The 23,495-nt window shown below is 45.1% G+C and overlaps 1 protein-coding gene across 1 annotated transcript in view; it reads right to left on the bottom strand.

Annotated features, from left to right (window-relative positions):
- Positions 1-2,239: 2,239 nt before the first annotated feature.
- ACAD11 (acyl-CoA dehydrogenase family member 11) overlaps positions 2,240-23,495 on the bottom strand; it is a 728,164-nt gene continuing 706,908 nt past the window's right edge. The window contains exons 19-20 of the mRNA XM_069648691.1: positions 20,345-20,454; positions 2,240-2,805 (exon numbers count right to left, since the gene is read on the bottom strand). Of these exons, the coding sequence (XP_069504792.1) occupies positions 2,691-2,805; positions 20,345-20,454 (225 nt within the window). The 3' untranslated portion in view covers positions 2,240-2,690. The remainder of the gene's footprint in view (positions 2,806-20,344; positions 20,455-23,495) is intronic.

Here is a 23,495-nt window from a genome sequence, read left to right as displayed (position 1 = left end):
TGCTAATCTTTCACATATCAAAATCATGTCATAGAGGTCTTTTTGAAGTTGGACGAGGAAACTGGGCGGATAAGGAATTCTGTTATCTGGGTATACAAATATCTAGGCATATAAATAGCTTATTAGCAATTAATATTCGGTATAAGATTGAAGAGTTCAAAACACTATGCTTAAAATGGAAAAAGTTGAAACTCACGCAGTGATTTTAAGATTAATGTTATTAAGATGACCCTATTACCGAAGCATCTCTATGTCATCAGTATGTTGCCTCTTCCCCTAACAAGGTATTTGCTTTGTGACATAAACAGAGTTCTATGTAATTTCTTGTGGGGCGGGGAGGAAAAAGCTAAAATTCTCATGGATGTGCTACTGAGGCCAGTGCACTTGGGAGGGTGTGGTTTCCCCGACATCGTTTCTTACCACAGAGCATTCTCATTACGAACGTTACATTTTTGGTTGAAAGGTGGTGAGGTGAGTTTGTCTAACCCCACTATATTGTCTGCTCAGCATGGAAAAGAGAATGCCACTAGCAAAATCCACCCTGTTCATCAGATATATCTCAAGGAAATGGAAAAGTGTTGCTTTGATTCAGATGTTATCTATTTACTGAACCCTATACCTCCTCAATTTGGTACAACTCAGAACTCTGCTTTAATAATCGCCCTCTTTCATGGTCTACATGGCGTTCTGCTGACATCTGGCGACTGGGGCAAATATATGACTGTGCATCTATGCTCTCGTTTGATTTTCATAAATTCAAATACAAGCTGAAAGTCTCTGAGGCTGGTCGATATCAAATTCTTTGCGACATAGTTGGAAATGCTATAGCACCCTTGAATGCCTCGATGCATGATATTCCTCCATTACTCCACCTGTCCAAGGACTCCTCACTTTCGGCCTCATTCATTTATAAATTGTTGACACAAACGCATGGGAGCACTTCTTCAGAGCATAGTAGGGCCATGTGGTCACTGGAAATGAGGTCTTAAATTTCTAATACAGATTGGAGTCGAATCTGTGCGGGACCCTCTAGGTACAAGGTTGACTTGAACCTGCGGTTCACTCAACAGAGAGTTAATCATGGTATCTTTTGGACACCTACAAGTATGAAACAATGTAAGCTGATGCAAGTATATATATGTTGGAATTGTAAGAAGGAGGTTGGCAGATACCTGCACATGTTTTGGGCTTGTGCAAAGGTGGAAAGATTTTGGGAGGAGATCTTGCAACAAATGGAGCTGGTATTGGGACTGTCACTTCCTCGTTCACCCTGTATGTGTGTTTTAGGGTTATTTTCAGTGGATCTCCAACTTTTGACTGATCAATCTTACTGGGCTTACAGAGCCCTTTTGATAGCTAAAAAACAGGTTTTGAAGTATTGGAAAAGTTATACTCGTCCAACGATTGACAGCTGGCTTTTGGAAGAAGCAGACATACCACAACTGCCAACCGTTCTTAAATCTAGTGGAGGGAAAACATACTTTAAGCAGGGCCACGTTATTCAACTGTTTTGCATGTGGTGTGTAATGTGTCCAAAACCTAAGCACGACTAGTCAAGTAAGTGAGACGCAAGATGCTTACACATCTCCCATCGCAGCACAATCTCTCCGGTTAGTCCAATAAAAGGTATAGAAATTTTGATTTTGTTCGATTTTAAAACAAACTGGACTAACAGGATCAACCACTTTCCCTGAATAATTTGAAAAACAGGTATGGCACCAAAAGTGCTTATCGATTTAAGTTGAATTGTTTGGATTATTACACACCATATACACCAGAGGTCATCTTAAAATTTTAAAAACCTAGGTCCCCATACACCCTCCATCTTATGAAGTGTTGTGCTGCTCTCCTGTTGTTACATGTGCTGTATAATATAGAACAGCTGCAAAGAAACAGTGCCACAGTAACTGCACAGATGCGATTAACTTGGATCCGCTACATCTCATGCTTCTTTGATGGAGGAGTGTCCAGAAATGTAAAGTATTTATCGCCTTGCATCAATGCAGTTCACTTTTTGGCTTGATCATCTACTTTGCTTTATACAGCATCTACCATTTGCCTGGCAGCAATCTCAGGGCCATTATTGAAATCAGACAAATGGAGTAGTGTGACAGGAAAGAGGAGGCTCCACCTCACTGCCATGTGTCAAAGAGGCAGTGTTGGTTGCACTGCTTCTCCTTGTTACCGAAATTTTTATAAAAGAATCACAGACTAGATCATCAGAAAAGAGAAATCAATATTAACAGCACCCCATGAATGGGTTAGTGGGAACTTTATTTTTCCATTGCAGCTTCCAGACAAATGACATATCTGGCAAATGTTAACAAATAACAGTATGTTCAGGGCAAGCATGTGGCAGGGCTCTCGAGTTCCAACATTTAACAATTTGCTAGAATCAGATAGATTTAGTACATGGATTAAAAAAATATCAGAGGAAAGACCCAAGTAAATGAGTCTAACCAAGCTTAGTGTTTTCATTCATTGCTGGAAAGATCCCTGGGGTCTGTTAAAGATGGAACGACCCCTAAGAACTGTTAAAGACTTATTTAGAGATGGTCATTTTAGGTTAGAAATCATTTTTGTTTGGTGTCTGATTTTTTTAATCCCAATTAAGAGTCATGATTTGCCATCATTCATGGCTATTCTCTGTGAAGAACTCCATTGGTGTAATGTGAATCATTCTGGCATTTTCACATTTTCGCAGTTAATTGCTTGGCTTGGTCACTAAGCTCCATTTTTGCAACTGCAGATAAGTGAACTTCGTCTGGGCCGTCCGCTATGCGTAAACCACGGATGAGGGCGTACCTGCAAAACAAAGCAAAATCTGTATTAGTGCTGTCCAGAATAGAAATATACTCTCTGGCTCACCTTACACAAATTTGCTATTTCCAGCACTTCAGTTGAGTAGAGTAGAGCACTCTACGGTGCAGTACTTACTCCAGATGCAGTGTATTTGGAAACTACTGAATATAGCAGAGATTAAATTGTATACACTTGTTAGCTCTAGGGAAGGGGGATACTTATATTTATTAAAATGCAAATGTTTATCTGCTATTTATTCAGAATGTTTCCCCATTAATCAATGTGATAAGATCTCATTGAAAAGGCAGGCGGATGGGGTTTGGGAGGCCTTGGGAGTTGGGAACTGCTTTCAGCTCCACAATGCTGGTGCGAGTTGCTATAGGGAGGGGGTTCCCACAGTACCTCCACCCCATCCCTCGACATGCGTGGTATGTTGCTCAGGACTCTGGATGATAACCACCCAGGTCCATACATTGTGATGTACAGACAGGAAGAGCAAATCACTGGGGATTGACAAGGCCAGCCCTGATCTCCACAGTTACAGGGCTTTGAGAGAGGAGCTTGTGGGCCGTTTCGAGAAGTTAACAGGTCACCCTGAGAGAGGACTGGAGCAACTGTGTAGCACTGTGGCGACTTCCTGGAGTCGGGTGAGCAGAGAGTGGGCACCTGACTCAGATAATGGAAGACCTCCAAAGATCCTCAGTACACTGTGCTACACAGCAGTCTGCAGTCAATGCAACTACATCTGCGGGAATTGTAGGCAGTCACAGTCCTAACCAATCCAAAGGCCCTCTCTTACATAGTGCATAGCTACTGTGGACCTGCAGTTTACAATCCCAACTATGCGCCCACATAGCGCATAAAAGCAGGGCACACAGAGATGAAGTGAGAGTTAGAAGGTGGTGCAAGAGTATAGAGGGATTTGAGTAAAGGCGAAATAGATAGGTGTAAAATGTCAGAGCAGAACAAGGGAGTGCTAAAGTGGAGAGGCGAAGCGAAAGCGAAGAGGAGGAAAGTAAATGAGCAACAAAGGAGAGGAGGAGGAGGTGTAACCTCAGAGTGACCGGAGCAAATGAGGCAGAGCGAAAGTATCGGAGCGGAAGGAAACCAATGAATCGAGGGGGAAGAGAGTAAGGGAGTAATAAAGATGTGTGCAAACAAACAGTAATGTGCGGCAAAGACCAGGTCCTGAAAGAAAAGGGAACAAATGCTGAAGGGCACAGAAAGAGTAGAAACCATTAAGATCTGGGTCATAAAGGCGCTCCTAATTTGATAGAGTAGAGGCCACAGGAAGGACTAGAAATAAGAACAACAGACTGGGAATTTATCCAATCCCTAAATGGAGGGATTAGTCTGCTAAATCTGAATGGAAGGGCAATGCTGAAAGTACTCTCGGGTGCAGTGCCAAAAACATGACTCCAGGTAGGCGAGTCCAATAGAACCAACGCATGACCTTGACAACCTCAACAATGGCCAAAAAGGCCCCAAAGTAAAGAAATTAGCAGTTGGGATACTAGAATCCCAGAGTCTGTGAATGACTGTTCGATGTGCCCAGCAGGCAGATCCTAAATTGAGGGAGGGAAGGACTGTGGGCCACAATCATAAAGAAAATTAAGGTTCTGGGGTAAAGTGTCTTGGGGTTAACCTAAGTACTTTTAGAACAGCCCATAACCCATCACTGTGAACACAGTCAACACTAGTCTTTTTTTGTAATCAAAATAAAATGAATAATGAATTTCAAATTGGTCTTGGGCCATCTGTTTTTCCCTTCGCCATTGCATATGGTGTTGGATGTGTGATCAATGGAACATGACTCCAGGGTCCCAACTTGCCCACCTGCCCCTCCACTCAAGGTGGTTAGAGTATCAGACATGGCCAAACATCTCTACATATTTATACTGCTAAGATTTTGAGATTTCCCACTGGAAACAGGGTCATAGGACCTCATTCCGAGTGTGGTGGTCTGGAAATAAGAGTGCCGGTAAGCTCAATGGCACCCTTATTTCCGGAACGCCACAATACAAGTCTGCCTGCAGGGGCTGTTGCGCCTGGCAGGGTCTGACCTGCCGGGTGCAACAGCCCCTGCAGGCAGACTTTTCACAGAAGCAGCGGCACTGTTAGCAACGTTACCAGTGCTTCTGAGTCCCCATTGCCATGGAGTCCTATTGGACTCCACGGGAATGGGGACTTACCGATTCCCCTGCCCGACTTCCCGCTTCGCCAGGACTTCTAATGTCACGTGGCAATGGGAAGTCAGGCAGCAGATTCAGTGTTTTGAAATCGGCAGCAACCTGCCGGTAGCACCAGCGGGTTACCGCAGACCTCGTAATGAGGCCCACAGTCTTCATTGACTTGATAATCCAGGTAGCCGGAGGAATTTACAGGAGAATAGCACCAAAGTCTGGGTTGGCCGTTGACCACGGCATTGATGAGGGAGCAAGAGATGAACATGCACTATTAGAGTGCAGTGATGGTACTTCTCATTAACCACCCCTCTGAATACTTTCCCTTCTACCTGGGAGAATCCATATCAAAACTCATTTGCAACTTCATCTTCATCCTTGAGGTCAAAGCGTTATAGATGTTAACCCAGACCCAGAGAGGAGGGATAGGGTTCCTCTCACCCATGCTCTCAAGTTCCTTTCACAAGAGTCTGACCCAGGTGTAGATCTCTCGATCTCCGAGGGCTTTAGTGCCTGCTATGTGTAAAGACTCATCACTACAGAATGTCTTTGAACAGGTGATTTGATTCCACTAGAAGATGGGGTGGAGCAGCAATTGACCTTTTTTGTAGAAGGGAAAGGGACGAGGCGACATGATATATGATCCGATATGATGTGGCATTTATAACATCCTGTACACAAGTGTTTCTAGGCGTGAGAAAACTACCCATTTTTGTTCCTTCCATTTTTGTTCCTTCCATTTTTGACAGAAATATAAACAGTGGCCCACCCGGATCTGATAGCTGGACACCAGGGGATAGGTAAAACCCAGCAACAAGTAGCTGTTTTTAGTGAGGGACCTTCAGGCAGATGAAAGAGATACTGTGAAACCTGTCAGAGATTCCAGAAGGCCTCTATGGCACCTGAGGGGCAAACTCCACTCAAATCCATCCCGATTATTGAATAAAGTTCCATTTTCTGGGGAGGAGATGGATATGCCCCCGGCCCTTATCACCCATGAAGCCCAGAAACTGTTCTATACCAGTCATTCTTTGTTGATTATGCCACACAGTATGCAGAAGCCTGAAGAATAACACAGCTCAGCAATTTTTAGGCATTTAGTGCCTTTGTTCTCAAGGGTTGGTTTCCCCAATGGAGATTATAACAGAACAAGAGTCCACTTTCATGTCACGCCTTACAGGCGAAATGAAGGACCCAGAAATGATGACGATTCTGCAAACATCTTTATACTGCCTGCAAATGTATGGCCCAATGAAATGCTTCCATCAAACTTTAAAGAACCCAGAAAGGTGGGAGGCGGAGAGGGGAAGAGGTGGGACTACCTGACAAGTTGGGCCATATCTACCACCCAAAAACTCACTTGAGCCTTTATTCAGGTTCTTCCCTATTGAACTTGTATATGGGAAAGAAAGACAGAATACCTTCGTTAGGCTGGAAGAAAGCATGGAAAGCCAAGAAACTCAGCCCAATTTGTTCAGCAGACATAGGAAATTATGGTGCTAGTCCAGGTGCTTATGAAGAAACAAATGCACCAGACCTAGGACAAACAACAGTGGTTGTATGATCGTGAGGCTAATCTATGCAAATTTAAGGTAGGCTATAAAGTCCTTGTCTTGCTCCCATGCTCAGAGAACAAACAGCTTGCCCATTGCAGGGAACCTATTTTGTTCCAGAGGTCATCAGTGACTTAAATTGTAAGGTTCAACAAACAGACTAACAAGACCCTTCACAGCTATATCATGTAAACTAGTAGTGCAACGACCCACATGATCCTACCTTGGGGCCACAGCCAGTTGTGAAGGATTGGAAGCAATTATCCAATCGGAGGATGATCCCAGAAGGATTATAACACTAACATTCCAGAGGTCTTCAAGATTTTGTGGACCTCTTCCAAGACATATATTCAGAAAATCTGAGGCGAAGGAAGGATTTCTTTCAGTGCATCCATATACCACTTGGGAAGTTCCTGAACATACATGCTCATCATCTACCTGACGCATAATGACAGATTGTCAAAGAGGAAAATCCAGAAGATGCTAGAGGTATCCTCTATAAAATCCTTCCAAAACTACTAGGCCTCTCTGATCGTACTTGTGGGGAAACCAGAAGGAAGTTGGAGCGTTTGCATTGACTTTCGGAAAGTCAATGAAATCTTCCGCATCAACAACTCTTTGTGCTTTCGATCAATGAGATGATTAAAAGAACAGGGCCGCCACTTATAACTTCCCCCTTGAGCTGACCAAGGATTATTGCCAAACCCCTCTGGATCCAGAAGATAAGGAACAGACTGCATTTTAAACATCTGATGGACAATTGACATAGTTTGTTTGTGTCTGCAAGGCGGATCAGCAACTTTGCAAGACTAATGGATCAAGTGTTGCAGCCATACCAGGCCCATGCAGGAGCCTACCTGGACAACACTGTCATCCACAGTCAAATGTGGAGCGAGTACATGAGGCATTTGTAACTAGCTATTAACACACACCCTAGGAAAGGTAGACTTGAGAGCCAATTCTGTGAAGTGTCATCTGACCCAATCAACTGTTAAATATCTGGGCTTCTATGTGGGGAAAGAATTTTACAAATTCAATTAAGTAATAATCCTGGAAATATATTACAAGAAACAATATTGTACACCAAGGCATACTTTACAAGGAAGTGCTGACCCAAATTATAGTTAAACAGTACTGAATAAGCACAAGTGAAAATAATTCAGAGAAATATAGGATAAACGGTTTTACGGTTGCTCAGCGAAATAGAGGAATTTCACAACTAAACACTAATTGTAAACAGAGGGCCTGAGTCACAACGATTTGGGATGGGGATTATGGAGATGCCAGGATGATATTGCAGATGCTCATGTGCAAATGCGATTTAAAAGGATTTAAAGGTCATCTCTGAGATATTCCAGGTACCAGTTTTAGGATTTCCAAATCAGGTATAAGGTAGCAGATGTAAATCTGAGATGCTTAGCAACATCTCATTTGCTCCAGTGAAGATGTTTGTAAATCCTGCTCTATAGCTGTATGATTGACATAGTTGTAAGTCATTCTTAACAGTATGTGCATGTATTAGAAATGAGTGCACAATTAAATCCGTCATGTAATGCAACCCATTCCCACCCCTGAATTTCTTAAAATGTCTACAAGGCCATCCGTGTTTTGTAGACTACTATTCATCCTAACTTGTAAATCGATTAACTGAGTAGAGTGGGCTCTTACTTCCTCCTTCCACAAATGCTTTTACAAGAGAATTTAACAAAAAATGTAAGGCAGCCAAGGTGCAGGAGTTGTTCTCTACTAAAGGGGGAGAGACAGTATTCAAGGCCTAAGACGGAGAAGACAAAGGTGTACCAGAATTCCCATCAAAGGAGGGGGAAGCCTGAGAGGTGAATAAAACGGAACTGCTCGGAAGGGGGTTTTGCATTTCTGTGATAGCAGTGAATATGCAAAGCGGTGGTGCAAGCAATGGAAAGGCAGATACAATTGCGTATTCGCAAGGCAAAGCCACCAAAGCACTTCCTGCAGGCAGATGTGAAAGGCCACCAGGACCGTACACCGTGCCTTCCACCCCCTTTTATCTGCGGACACCTGGAATTACTGCTGCGCAACCTTGCCACTGGTCGCTGCCAGTCACCCGCAAAAGCAGCAGAACTCAAGATCGGGACAAGGCACTCCAATCTTGGACAGATCCTGTCCGTCACTAACTCTCACTAGAGGAAAGGACCTAGAACCGTACACCAGCGCCAAGCTGCACTGATCGAGTACACAGTCAGCTGATTCTGACGCACCAGCGATCTGTATATTTTGCCAACTACTTTGTCTCTAATTTGCAGTACATTATAAGCTTGCTTTTCCTGTTTTAAAAACCAGGGCTGGATACTTTAGTGCAGATTCAGCAGCAGAGACAACAATTCTAGCAAAAAAAAACAGGAAAACTAAAAGGAATGTTAAGAATTGTCATTATTTGGTCTCAGTTGGTTAACTACATGTTCCATCTGTGTATCTGCTCCCCAAACCTGTTATGAATGCATAGATATATGTGTCCAGGCACTGCATAGCTGTATTCAAAAGATCAAGGAAAGTGCCATGTGAACCTAGATCTTGTTTTTCCCAACCATTCTTTCACAGCATTGCAACAACTGTTTGACTTCGGTAGGACATTCAGGCATCATGCTGCGGTGCCCCTGAACAGCGGTGCAGAATTAATGTACAGTGTAATGGAGAAGGAGAGGACTCCCACTAACACATTCATCTACCGCCGGTAAGTCTGGCCCTGCACAACCAGACCACTGTTTAGAGGCTGCACCGCAGCCTGAAAGAAGAATTAGTGACAGAGAGCGGGGCGACAGTAAAGAGTAAAGAGCTGTAAAGCAGAGTGTGCACCCTAGGCCAATACATTTAGCTAATGGAAGACATTGACCTCCTCTGGGCCAATGAAAATACTCCGAATGGAGTCACTAACTACATAGTGAGCATTGTCATTTTAACATCAGGCAATGCAACAACAAAAAGCATTTCTCTGTATTCAAGAAACAGCAATGCAATTTCCTGCCTGTTAGCAGCGTTTCAAAAGTGGTGTCTGCCATTTTGAAAAAAACTGCAGTTAATATGTGCAGCAAACAGTGACATCATCACATACCATTGACATAGCACCGTGATGACAAAGATATGTACCTCGGATCGTTAAAGCAGCATATAGCATGCTATTACATTAAAGAATGCTGTTAAGTTGTTCAAAAACAGAAACATATGGAAGTTACTTTGTTGATTTTAAATGTGTTTGGGGACATGACGAGAAATGGGTTATATTGTTAAATACAGTTTCAGTGTTAAAACGCTGAAGAGCCTACAAGGTGGAGTAAGTGACTGAGGGAATATGGGGGAAATATACAGAGATTAGTCCATGAAGGACCTCTCCATCTGTTCATTGAGCCCAGTCAGGTCAAATCTTATCCTGTAGATCCAGATGGACTATTTATACTCAAGAGTACTATCAATGCCCTGTTTGTGGTTAACAATCTTCCAAAATGAAGTAATCTTGTGTGTGGCCTGTGTCCACATAATGTTAGACCAATGGGGCAGAAACATTTCTGGATCTGATTCGTTACCTATGTTCTGAAATCCTTAGATTTGCTCATCGTGAGGTTTGGCCATTATAACAAAGTCCACATGGGCACTCAATACAATAGATGGTGCCCTTGGTTTTTCAGTTAGTGTGGCCATACAGGTTCCAGTTTTCCTGTATCATGAATGATTTCATAGGTTCAGTGATTTTACAGCATGCACACCCTCCACATGGGTAATGTTGATTGACTGTATTGGAGAGTATGGATGCACTAGAGGGTATGGATGCACTAGATGGAATATAACAAGAGTGTACTAGTTCCTCTCTGAGATTCTTCCATCCTTTAAGAGCAAAGAGGAATCTGTGCATCCTTGATGCTTAGTTAGAATTAAGGCCAACATTTCATAATGATTTCTTGCCGTTTTCGGTATTTGGATTAAATGTCACACAGACTAACCTATTGGATTGAGAGTGAATGCATTTTTCAGCCAATGTAGTTTCTCAAGGTGTATAATGGTCTCTTTCGTGTGATTTGTTGATCAGTTATCCGGGTATCCCAGTGCAACTCAGTTTTCATCTAGTTTTGAGGCTTGCGTTTTATAGGGTATTGGCCGAAAACATTGATTAAAAAATGCTCAATGCACGTTTACTGTGCATTCGGCTGCAACCAAAATACAGAATCCCATTATACCGAACAAGGGGAGTGGGGGTTGCAGGGGTGTCTCCCGCTCCCCTTGTTCAGTATAATTGGTTTGGGGGGTGCGAGGTTGTCCCCCGCTCCCATTAAATGTATAGCCAGTTCCGACCCACGTTAGTGAAAGGGAACTGATGTTGCAGCGATAGAGGTGAGTCGGCGGCACACAAAGAAGTGTGCTGCCGAAAGGTAAGTAGGGGTATAAAGGTGTAGCGGGTATGGGGACACAGGAAAGGGTTACCTGTGTGATCAATGCGCAGCACGATTTTCGTAGTCGACATTTTAGTCGTCAGAATTTCAGACGCAGTGATCACATAGATCCTTTTATAGTCTTTTATAGAACTACAATTGCATCTAATCCACAGGTATTAATTAAATGGGAGATTATCACTGAATGAACGCGTATATTAACGTGTATAGTGTAGTAGTGTGTTCCTATCAGCCCATTTTCTGTACAGGTCACACTGCAAGACACCATTCTTTTTTTTTTTTTTAATCACACATTTTATTGTTTGTTTTTAATCACATTTTACAACAACAAACATTACAACAGGGTCAATGGACCCTTAACAACTAATCGTTCACACCTTTGAATTGGGTCTCGGGAGCAACACCATTGTTCATATAGGGATCTTCCAGGTCATATCCCACAACGTTTAAATCAAGTTATGTACATGCGGTCACCTGATTCACTGCATATCTTCCCATTTCTGCCATATCTTTTCTGCCTTATTTGGGCAGCCTCTGGCTGCATATACTCTGCGTTCCATCATCACGCACGTGTCCACATCCGCAACCCATTGTTCGTATTGCGGGGGTGATGCTGAACCCCACAGTCTCGCAATGTTCCTTTTGATTAGTGCCGTGGCTGTGGACAGAAACAGTTTTTCGTATCTGGACAGGTCTTCTTCACCCTCCATCCTGAGTAGCAGTACTTTCGGATCTTTGTGAATCTCTTTCCCCATTACTCGTGTGAGTTCATCGCAGCATTGTTGCCAGTATGGTTAGATCCGATCACATCCCCATAATATGTGGAAGAAGGTGCCCTCCTCTTTTTGACATCGTAGGCAGAGCAGGTCGGTAGCCCTTCCCCATCTATGGAGTGCAACCCTAGGGTAATATACTCTATGCATGATTTTGAATTGTATGAGTCGGAGTCTGGCGGAGATCTCTACCTCGCGTGAGTACATTAGGCTAATCATCCAGTCCTCTGGTTGGATGGCACCAACATCCCGTTCCCACTTTGTTTTAAGACTCAACAATTCAGTGGTGGCAAAGGATGTTATAACAGCGTACATAGTGGATGTTATTTTGGTGTCGATTCTTGCTTGGACTATGTTTCTTTCAAGCGGAGTGCTTTCGGGCATGTCTGCGAGGCCTGCGAGGTGGGGTCTTAGTGCGTGTTGTATTTGTGTGTAGTGATAGTGTTCCGTGTGTGCGAGGTGGAAGCAGGTAATTAGGTGCTCGAAGGGTGCCAGCCCGCCGTCAACAATTACGTCACCAACCGTGGTGATTCCCTGGTTCATCCACTGGTGCCATCTCAGGAGTTTGTTCAGTTCAGGAAGGTCCTTATTTCCCCATAATGTTTGTAAGGGGGTGATTTTCACATCCCAGCCTATGTATTTGTGTGTCTCCTCCCAGATTCGTGTGATGTGGGAGTGCATGGTTTGGGGATTCCTGGGGTTCGTTGCCCGGTAGAGACTCTTGAAGTGGGCACTGCCTGGGTCCCCAGCACTCGCCACCCTGTTGTGCGGCAGTGATGTATTGCCATGTAACATATCATTGACTACGGCCATTTTACTGGCCCAGTAGTAAGATTGTAGGCGCGGGAGGCCAATCCCCCCTTCCCACACCGAGCGTTGGAGGATGCTCAGTGCAATGCGAGGGTGTCCGTTGCACCATAGCAGTTTCCTCAACACGCGGCCGATTCTCTGGAACTCTCCCTTCGGAATGTATAATGGGGCGTTATGTAGTATATACAGGTAACGGGGAAGTGCCATCATTTTAAACAATGCGGCCCTGCCTAGTAGGGTTAGTAGGAGGGAGACCCAATGGCGGACATCTTCTGTAAATCTTATCGTTATTGGATGGAGGTTCTTAGTTACATATTCTTTTAAGTCGTTGGTGACCTGCTCTCCCCGATACCGAAACTGATCTGTCACAATTTTGTATGGACAATCTGGTGGAGCTCTAAAATTGTGTTTATCAATTGGAAATAGTGTCGATTTGGACCAGTTTAGTCATAGCCCGCTAAATGACCCATATCTGTCAAGTAATTCTGTTATTACGGGGCATGCGGTGTGTGGGTCTTTTACGTAGAGAAGTAGGTCATCTGCGTATAGGGAAACTTTGTCTTCCCAGTCGCTTTCCCACTGAAAACCTGTCCAAGACGTGGATGTACGCAACAATATCGCCAGGGGTCCAATAGCCAGCACGAAGATCATTGGAGACAGAGGGCACCCTTGTCTAGTCCCCTTTCCCAGCGCGAAGGGATTCGAGGGCCACCCATTGACTCTCATTTCTGCCCCCGGAGACTCGTATAATAGCTGAACCCAACTTATGAATTGGGGCCCGAAGTCCATCCGGTGCATCACCACCCATATAGCATGCCAGTACACAGAATCAAAGGCTTTTTAAAAATCTATTGTGAGCAATGCTAAGGGGTCTTGGAGAGCGGGAGCTCTCTCAAGTACTGAGTGTAGCCTGTGTATGTTCATACGGGTGGATCTTTGCGGCATAAATCCGCATTGATCGGGGTGTATCAGTAATGTTATTACCTGCTGCAGTCTGTTGGCGAGTATCTTTGCGAGAATTTTGGTCTCAGTATTAATAAGGGAGATGGGCCTGTATGAACCACAGCGGTCTGGTGGTTTGTCCGCTTTCGGGATCACCACTATCGTGGCTCGCCAGAGGTCTGGGGGGAGAGCACCTCGGGATTTGGCGTGTTGGAACATTCGCAACAGGTGTGGGGCTATTACATGCATCCCCACTTTTCGCCATGCTTCTATCGGGAAGCCGTTCGGGCCTGCCGTTTTCACAGTTTGAAGCTGGGACATTGCTGTTACTAGCTCCTCTTCTGTGATATCCTTCTCTAAGAGGGTTTGTTGTGTTTGGGTGAGGGTGGGAAGGGTGATTTCATTCAATATGTCAGTGTTCGCAGGTGTTTCGGGAGATCTGTATAATTCAGCATAGTAGGAGGCAAAGCTTTCGGCTATGTCTTTATCATTCACTAATTCTTCGGAGTTTACTGTTACGATCGCTCTAATTTGCCCTTGTCTCTTTTTTCCAGCCATGCCAGTATTTTGCCTGCTTTATCTCCTGTTTCGTATATCCTAGCTCGCATTGTTCTATGAGCTTGCTTGGCACAATTCAGGGCCACGTTCTGGAGGCGTTTATGTGCTAGGGTTAACTGGCGGTGGGTGTTGGGCTGGTCGAGAGCTAGGTGGTCTGCCTCGGCTTGCGTGACTAATTGCTCAGCCTCGAGGAGTTCCTTTTGGTGTTCTTTCCTATGTGCAGCGGTCCAGGAGATGACCTCGCCGCGCAGCACTGGTTTAAGGGCCTCCCATATTACGGTTGGATCGTCAACGGAACCAACATTCGTTTCAAAATATGTTGTGGTAGCCGTTTGCATCTGTTCTAGGAGTTCTGGGAAACCCAGGTAGTAATTATTCAAACGCCATGTGGGGGGAGGTCGTGGTCTGGTTGTGCGCAGTTCAATGAGCAGAGGGGAGTGATCTGATATGCCTCGGGGTAGTAATGTTGCGTTTATGACCCTATGCTTGTTTGGTGCAGGAAGAAAGAAGTAATCCAAGCGTGATAGTGAGGCGTGTGCCCCAGAGTGGAATGAGTATTCCCTTGTGTCATGATGAAGGTCCCTCCACACGTCACGTAGGCCTAATGCCGCGGTGAAGGTGGCGAGTCTGGTGCGGTTGGCGGGGTTCCTCCCTCTCAAGTGTGTGCGGTCCATTTCTATATCCATGACTTCATTGAAGTCCCCGCCAGTGACCAGCAGGTCAGATTCATCCTCGGTGAATACAGACATGATGTCAGCTATGAGTGTTGGTAGTAGCGCCGGTGGCGCGTAAACCGCCAGCATTGCTATGGTCTGATTCCACAGCTCTCCTGTAATATATATATACCTCCCATTAGGGTCCTGTCTGACTTTAAGGGTAAAGGGTAACCTTTTGTGTACCAGTATGAGGACGCCACGGGAGCCCATGGTAAAGCATGTGTGTACTGCCAGTCTGTAGTTAGTGCGTTTGAAAAGGTTACATGTGGTGCCTGCAAGGTGTGCTTCTGTTAAAAAAGCTATGTCTGGCTTGTGTCTGTTTAGGAACTGCATGACCAGTCGTCTCTTGATTCCTCCACCCAGGCCATTAACATTCCAAGTCAGGAACTTGAGGGTTCTGACTTCATTGCTGTTAGGTGACCTTGGTCTGTGTGTTCGGGGCCTTAGGTGCGCTGTCACACATTGCGTGTGGATGTAGTGGTGTTCGTTTTGTCGTGTGTGGGACCTTCTCATGGTGTGTAGGTGTACTCTCCCGGGCCCTTGTGGTGGTGAACATAATAACAATAAACTGTCCCATCCCCCTCCCATACTCCTCCCAACTAGAAGTACCTGTCGCCTAAACTTCACACAACCACCAAGGCTGGTCCTAGTGGCCAGCGATCAAACAATTAACTATCTATGGGGTGGCCCACCTTTGCTGCGGCCGTCCTATTGCTCCAATCTTGACGTGTGTATGCTGTTGCACTGTCATTGTTCAGTAGATGCTATCCATGGTCACCCCATTCCCTCAGCATGGGGGTCTTCGGGTGGTTGTTGTGGTGGCTGTGGGTTCCGGTCCCGGCGGACCCGGGAGTTGCTCTGCCTATTGTTGCTCGGGGTGTTCCAGTCCCCTTCAATGTGTTGCTCTGCCCAATTCCGGGCCTGTTTCGGATCGTCGAAGTGAACTGTCGTCCCTTTGTAATATATTTTGAGCTGTGCTGGGAACAAGAGGCCGTATTTGACGTTCAGGGTTTGTAGTTGTTTCTTTAACTGATCAAAGGATTGTCTGGCCTTTTGGACTTCCCTTGTGTAGTCTGGAAAGAAAGCTATTTTTGCGCCGTTGTATGTCAGTGTGCCTTTGACTCTTGCTCTCCGGAGTAACGCGTCACAATCTCTGTAATTGAGAAACTTGGCAATTACGGTGCGGGGAGGTGCACCCGGAATTTGTTTCCCGGAGGGGATGCAGTGTGCCCTTTCAATCGAGAAGAATTTGGAGAAGGCGTCGGCATCAAACATGTCCATGAACCACTGTTCAAGAAAGGTTTCCATGTTTGCCCCTTCTGTGTTTTCGGGCAGGCCAAGAATCCCGACGTTGTTGCGCCTTGTTCTGCCCTCACTATCGTCCACTCGGTTGGTCAGTGTTTTAAGCTCCGTTTTGACGCTGGCCAGTTGGTGTTGTAGGGTGCGCATTTCATCTTCGGTGTTGGAGATGTGTTGTTCCGCTTCCCCTGTGCGAGATGTCAGCTTTTGTAAATCGTGGCGGAGGAGCGACACGTCCATGCTTATACCTTCTATTTTTTGCTCCATAGAGGCACGTGAGTCGGCTATCGCCACCATGACATCTTTCAGCGATATTGCGGCTTCTGGGTTGGGGGCATCTGTGGTCGGTTCAGGCTCCTCTTGGTTTTGCGTGGTTGGCGTGGTATATTGATCCGTTTTGTGTTATACAGCAATTTTTTTGGTTTATCTTTGCCCATGATGGTCGCTGGTTCTGCCAGTTTCGGGGGTAAGCACTTTTCCGCTGTGGCGTCGTGGGTCTCAATTGTTTTTTTTTGGATGGATTGATGGCACTGGGTGGTTTTGGGGGAAGCGTTTCCCCCGGGTCAGGCTGCCGGGTGCTAGGAGCGAGCATCTCAACAGTTCCTGTAACAACGTTAGGGCTTTCTGACTTTTGTTGAGGCTTTTAGGGCTCTTTCCCGGGTCGCGGTATCCGGAGATTGCGGGCCGTCTTCCAGGGAGATTCACAGCAGGTGTTCCAGGGTGTGATGCCTTCCTAGGGTCGTGAATTTCTTGGCGAGGGGGCCGTCAGCTCCTTCTTTCCACGTGTTTTCTACAGCTGCAGTCAGTTTATAAGCTCGTCTCGGGCCTCTCCTTGTCCGCCCGGGGTGGGATTTAACATTGATCCAGTGTGCAGCTTCTCGTGGGGTCCTGAGAGTTCCCTTCAGTAGTGTCGTGTTTTGCGGGCCAATGGAGCGGTGCACTGTCAGGCGTTCCATAGTACGACTGTTGGGATCAGGGGGGAGCAAGCGCTCTCCCGTTCAGGGGGGCGTCTGCTCATCGAGGCACCAGTGGGCCAGAGAGTGGTTCCGGCTGGCTCGGCTGTTGGCACTATGATGTGCGCGCTGTATTGTGGGATCTGTATCCGCGGCGGACCGCCTCGCCCCTCCGCGGGAGGTGAGGCAGCATCCGAGGATCGCCAAACCGCACTTCTTCTCCTGTATGACAGCCCCAAAGCGCCCCGATGCGCTACAGCCCCGAGGCACGTAGTCCGCCAAGTAAGGGGCCGAGGGCAATGGTGTCTGGCCTGCGACGGCGTGATATGGTCTCCAGTGCAGAGCCGGGATGGGACGAGAGGGGGTCGCACACTTTTGGCGGCAGCGTGTTACCGTGTTCGCATTCCTCCCCCGCCGGGGATCCCCAGCGGACCAGCGGACCACCAGGGCGCACCGCTCCAGCGACGCGGCCCCGGATGAGTTGTATGTTGTTATCACCACCGATCCCCCGGCACGGCCTCACCCAGGGTTGTCCGCTGCGTCGGCCTCCTCTGTATCAGGCATGTCGGAGCAGGGCCCGGCGGGCGGCCATCTTGGTTTCACTACTTCGGGCTCCGCGACGATTTTCCAAAGGCCGTTTGTGCAGGATTGCGTCCAAGGTTCTGAACGATTTTTTCAGCTGCAATTGTGATCGGGCGTGCGATATCAGCAGTGGTCTTTTGGTGCTGCAAAAACATCGGATTCAGGCTGATTGATCAGGATATTCACAGACAGCCGCGGGAGCGATGGAGGCGCACGTCTACATCGCCTCGCCGCTGGCCACGCCCTCCGCAAGACACCATTCTGATGCGTAATCAGAATGTCCCAAAAAATGCATCTGTATGTTACTGTAATCTTTAGTAAATTGAATGTTGCTATTGCATGAGTTAAGCCATTTATTTTTTGTATTTGTCTTGTTGGTATTGTGTGTGTCAATTGATTGTCAATGGACAGAACATGTAACTGCCACTATTATGATAGGAATATATTGCTTAAGGTTGTTATGATGATCTACGGTAGTTCATTACTGAATATATTAATAGGATCTATTTAATGGGTTTTAAGTCTTAAAGTTATGTGACGTTAATGATATCTATATGTATTGGAAGCACATGTTTGTTTTAAGTAAACATTTTAATTAAAATAAACCTCAAATTCATTGATGGTACCTGTCCAGATTAGAAAAACGTTATCAATATAGGGTTTACACAATGAAATGTGGATTAATCTCAGAAAATAATTTCTTTGCAAACGCAGCCAAATGGTTAGGGTTGGGGTAAAACCTGCTCCCATTGCCATACCCTTTATTTGTTTGCAGTACTGACATTTGAATTCACTATACTTATCTTCAAGGGCAATGGTCATGGCCTGTAAGGGAACTGGGACAAGACTATTTTATATGCTGTTAAAGTTATATGCATCCATTGCAACTGTAAATGACGTTAAGTTGTGCAACCTCCTCCCCCTTCCCTGCCAAACACCTTCATCCACCATGGTTATGCACATGCACGGTCGTCACACTCACACACACAAACTCACAGAACCAAACATACATACATGCATGTGCGCATACACTCACATGCCCACATTAATTTGTGCAACACACACACAAACACTGCATACAATTTAGAAACGCACATTCATATATGCATCGTTTTAAAAGTTACCTAAACATGCAGGAAATCTGCTGCTACAGCATACACTCCAGTGCTTGCATGACTGCCTAGCAAGCTGAAGGCTACAGCAGCAGTGCCTGCATGCCACATATTGGTCCCCTATTCCTGCATGTTGTTATTTTTAAACAAATAGGTGCTTAACCTGGAAAACAAGAACCCGCACAGTGGGGTAGGAGCACGGAGGTGCACTGTGACATGGACAAGTGGGAGTAAGGGAGGCAGCCATGCCTCACTTGCCACCGTTTACCACAGGGGTCTGCAACTGTGGCTCTCCAGATGTTTTGGACTACAAATTCGATCATATTTCACCATTGATTATGCTGGATAGGTCTGATGGGAGTGGCAGTCCAAAACAACTGGAAAGCCAAAGGATGCAGACCCCTGGCCTAGCACATAATAGGGCACAATGGAAAGAGGTCTAACCCAATCAGAACTTGTGCATGGGTAAAAGTGATCTGGACCCTTTGGTTCCCATGTCAGAACCTGTCGATGCCACCTTGCGATGTGCCCAGTATGTACATGCCATAAAGGAAAGTTTGGAATCCGGGCTCCAAGATTTGTGATTGGCTAGAAAGAGATGTAAGCAGGGAGGAAACCGCAAGAAGAATAAAAGAGAAACATTTTAATACAGGCGCTAATAACTACCATTCCACATGCGCCGATTGTCTTAATAGGTGAAAACATACTATTACATTTAGTCAATTATGGCATTTCATCCATTATCTTTTGTACACCGTTCTGTTGCCCGTGGGCAAGGATAACACTATACAAAATGTCAATACAATGTCCAATAGGTTGGCATTATTGCCCTGTTGGATTTGATAAACAGTCTAAGGGATTAGATAACAGATTGAAATGCAATTGCAAAGTGAATTTGAAAGTTTGTTGTTCACTAGTTTGTGAACCAGGAAAAGGGCCCTCATTTCACCTTCGTTTAAATCCAATGTTTCAGAAACGCATGATATGGCACAAGACTGCATAACATGCCAACGTGTAGCAGTCTGGCCACAGCATCTCGTAGGAACACAATTTAAGTTTTCAGTTTTCTCCCATGATGCCTCAGGTAGATTAGGAGTGGCAATATACGTCTTTCCACCCAGAGATAAAAGCAACAGTCACAAACTGGAGACACAAAGTGTTGTCCCTCTGTGTGAAGCCTCCACTTGTGTAGCTCATTTAACTCCATAAGCTGCCTCTACATGCCCTTCTTCCTCCCATGCATGTAAAAGGAGAATAGACAGAATAACAAAGGACACTACGACAAGAACCCTAAAATGTTACAGGCCAAGCCCAGCAATGAACGGGCCATCATCATCTCCATGCCAACCCTAAATTCAATTAAACACCAGCATATCTACAAACTGGTAGTCTATTTATGTCTGGACCTGAAGTCAATTGTAAAATCTAAAAATAATAAATGCTGCAGAAGTCAATCAGCATCTGCCTTATAGGACCAGATTTTTGGAACCAAGACATGGGTGTGGTACAGGGATAACAGGTGCACAATGATTGCAATTCTGGACAGGAATTCTCCTTGGGTAGTCACACTTCTTTCGTACTTTAATCAAACTGTTGTCCCCAATCGTTGGGTAAAGGTACTGAATCATTGCCCATCTACTCACATGAGTGCTAAAGGAAAGTCCTGGGAAACTCCTGCTGCACCACAGACTTGGATTGCCTGGTCAATGACTTTGCAGGCCATCCGAGGAGCCACGATCTTGATCATAGCAATCTGTAAAAAGAAGCACAGTGCTTTCATTTTCACTGCAAGAGCTCATTGTTTTCACACTTGCTGAAAAGGAAAAAAAGCAGCGTATAATTAGTGGTAAACCTGATTCACGTCAACTCAAAAAACACGCACTGTACCAATAAAATTAATCTACTATATTTCTTCAATAATTCAGTAAAACTGCAGAATCGCCGCCAGGCCTATTTGCTGTCTCCCAAACTGTTAAATGTATGTTTTACTCACTTACTCTGTCTGTGCAGACTATTATCGCCTCAGAATTTCAAGGGCTCTGAGCAACTGTTTTCCCACCCTCCTTGAGCGCTTTGAAACACTTATCTGTGTATAGGCGCTTTATAAATAAACATTACGATTACCATTACTATATTAGTTCAGTGATTGAAAAACAAAGGGTCATTTGGGGCACTACTGCTCTCAGTAGCTCATCCTGAAGAAAGCCACCTCTGATTCACTCAACAGTCTGAAACGTGTCGTTTTTTCTATCAAAGGAAGCTCTGTGTAAAAACTACAAAATGATTCATACTATAAAGGTCCTTTTTCACCAAATATTAAGGCTTGCATCAAAATATGTTACATTATTATTGTGTTTACCTGTATAATCTGCTTGTCCCACTGTGTATGAATTATCCTACTCTTTCCCCGTAATCCGGCACCTCTACACAAGGACGCTATGTACACAACAGAGACCCCAATTGTCTAATTAGTACTGGAAATCCTATTCGTAAACATAGGTTCAACACACTGATTGCACCAAACATATGTATGCAACAAGCAAACTGGCATAAATAACTAGTGTCTGGAAGAAGTGCAACTATCATAAACAGAGAAATAAATCTGCTTTTGTAGAAGTGGAATGCTGTATATAGAGAACACTACTTATCAGGAATAGTATTCACACAGATTGATCTGTTATAGAGTCACATGCTGTGTACAGGCCCACCATCTACTGGTTAATTATGCATATTACACCTTGTTTTGAGCTTTAACTTGGGTACAAGGGAGGGAATTCCTGTAGCAGAAATCGTAAGAAATGCTACTCCTACCCAGAATACTCTTTACCCTCTCATGATTGTTTGTTTTTGCTTGAGTGCCTTCAAGTTCATATAAAAAGGAAACTATTTAATTGTGTAAATCCTTCAACAATTAAAGCACTCTACTATTCTATAAACACTCCGCGCATTTCCGTATAGTGGCACGCTTCCAGACCGGCATACTCCAAGTTTGTCGGTGGGGGTTCACTGACTTACCTCCAGCCAAGAGCTGGACGTAAATCAGGCCCCCACTGGCCAGAAGAAAGCCAGTTTTTCCAGCAGCAGTTTTACTGGTGCCAGAAATACCAGAAATTCTTCCCATGAAGCCCTACGGGGTGGAATGGGGAATGACTGCCGTAGCGGGCAACTGTAATATCCTGGGAATATTGGGATATCAGGTGCCGGTAATGGTAGGTCAATTTCCTGGTATCCCAGGAGAATTACCGGCGGGAAACGTCTAATGCGGGCCTTTGTATAGTGATACTTCTATTGCTCCTTTGATAGGAATGCCTGCACTTCTGCTAGTGATAGAGGGAGATGTCCTTGTTTTTTTTATCTTTTTTGGCGGGAAGTTTGTCGGTGTCCATTAGGCATTTTATACAGTAGCCCCTATATACTGTCTCAAGTTACCACTTGTATTTGTTAGTTGCTCCCTCACAGTTGGTTGGTATTCCCCTAGTGGGGTACTGTGGGAGATTATCTTAAAGTGACAGTCATTGTTATGCAGGGGATGCACCCCTTGAGGGTCCTCCTCTGTCTCAGCTTCTTCCTCTGTCTTGATGTGGGCCTTCTGATACTGTGTTGGTATTGCTGCCAGGTGGCAGCTCGGCCATGAAAAGGCAGTTGAAATGTTGAGATTTGTGACTCGTATGGTCTCTGGGCTTCTGGTGCAACTCTTAATATTGAGCCTAGATGGAGTAGCTCCCTGCAACCCAGCTGTTTGCTTTTCTTTTTTGGCCCACTCCAGCATATTATCTACTTGGGGTCCAAATAGGCCCCCTCAATCATATAGCAGATTATTTGTCCTAGACTGAGCTGCCTGCTTAGCTGCCGCCTCAGCTCCTTTAAAAATGGACTTAATTGTATTGCAGACAATTTTCCCTTCATGCAGGATTGTGATCATGCTTCCTACAGCAGTTGTTTCACAATGGGTTCTTACTCATCCCATTTCACTATCGTATCGTTCAAGCAGAGTCATTGAAATGGCTCTGCGACGGTCATGCTGCTACAGTAGCAATTGTTCTGCCTCAGGCAAGTATGCTCTTGCTTCCCCTATATGTTGGTGACTCAGTGTAGAAGTGCACCCATTCCCTCCCTCATCTAGAACTCTACTGCCTCTTCTGGGGAAAAAGGCCCCCCTGGCCTCTCAATGTGTGGAATTTTAAAAGGGCTTAGTTCCATTATGGTACATCAATCCCAAAGGGTGCCCCAAATAAACTATTATCTTGATCATTTATTTCGGGGGAGTCCAAAAGAAGCAGGTAGCTGTTAACACCAGAGAAAGTATCCAATTTACATCCAACTCGTCTATAGTCCTGGGAGACACAGTATTGGTAAGGAATTGCAACTCAATAAGTCTACCATTTGAACATAAATCCTGGGTTTTGGCGAATGCAAAATTATCAAACGTCACCACCACCACTAATTGCAGTTTTTCTTCCTCCTATCAGCTTATTAGGATAAGTCCCAGACAAAGTGATCTCCACAGTGAAGATGAGGAGGTCATCATATGGCCTAACCAGTGGTCTCATGCCCAGGGACATCATGTGGGGAAACTCCATTTTCATCAGTCCATGCAACAGATGATCTGGAAGGTCTCTCCCATCTGCTACCTGTTCTGAAGGTATCCGTAACCAGTTATTTCCCAGGTACATCGTGTGGGGTAACTCCATCATCACCAGTCCATGCAACAGATGATCTGGAAGGTCTCTCCCATCTGCTACCTGTTCTGAAGGTATCCGTAACCAGTTATTTCCCAGGTACATCGTGTGGGGT

The sequence above is a fragment of the Ambystoma mexicanum genome, chromosome 2q, assembly GCF_040938575.1.
Source record: "Ambystoma mexicanum isolate Mex_15411 chromosome 2q, UKY_AmexF1_1, whole genome shotgun sequence".
NCBI classification, from domain to species: Eukaryota; Metazoa; Chordata; class Amphibia; order Caudata; family Ambystomatidae; genus Ambystoma; species Ambystoma mexicanum.
Note: the sequence above shows the minus strand (reverse complement) of the source record. Positions and strands in the feature narration are given on the sequence as shown.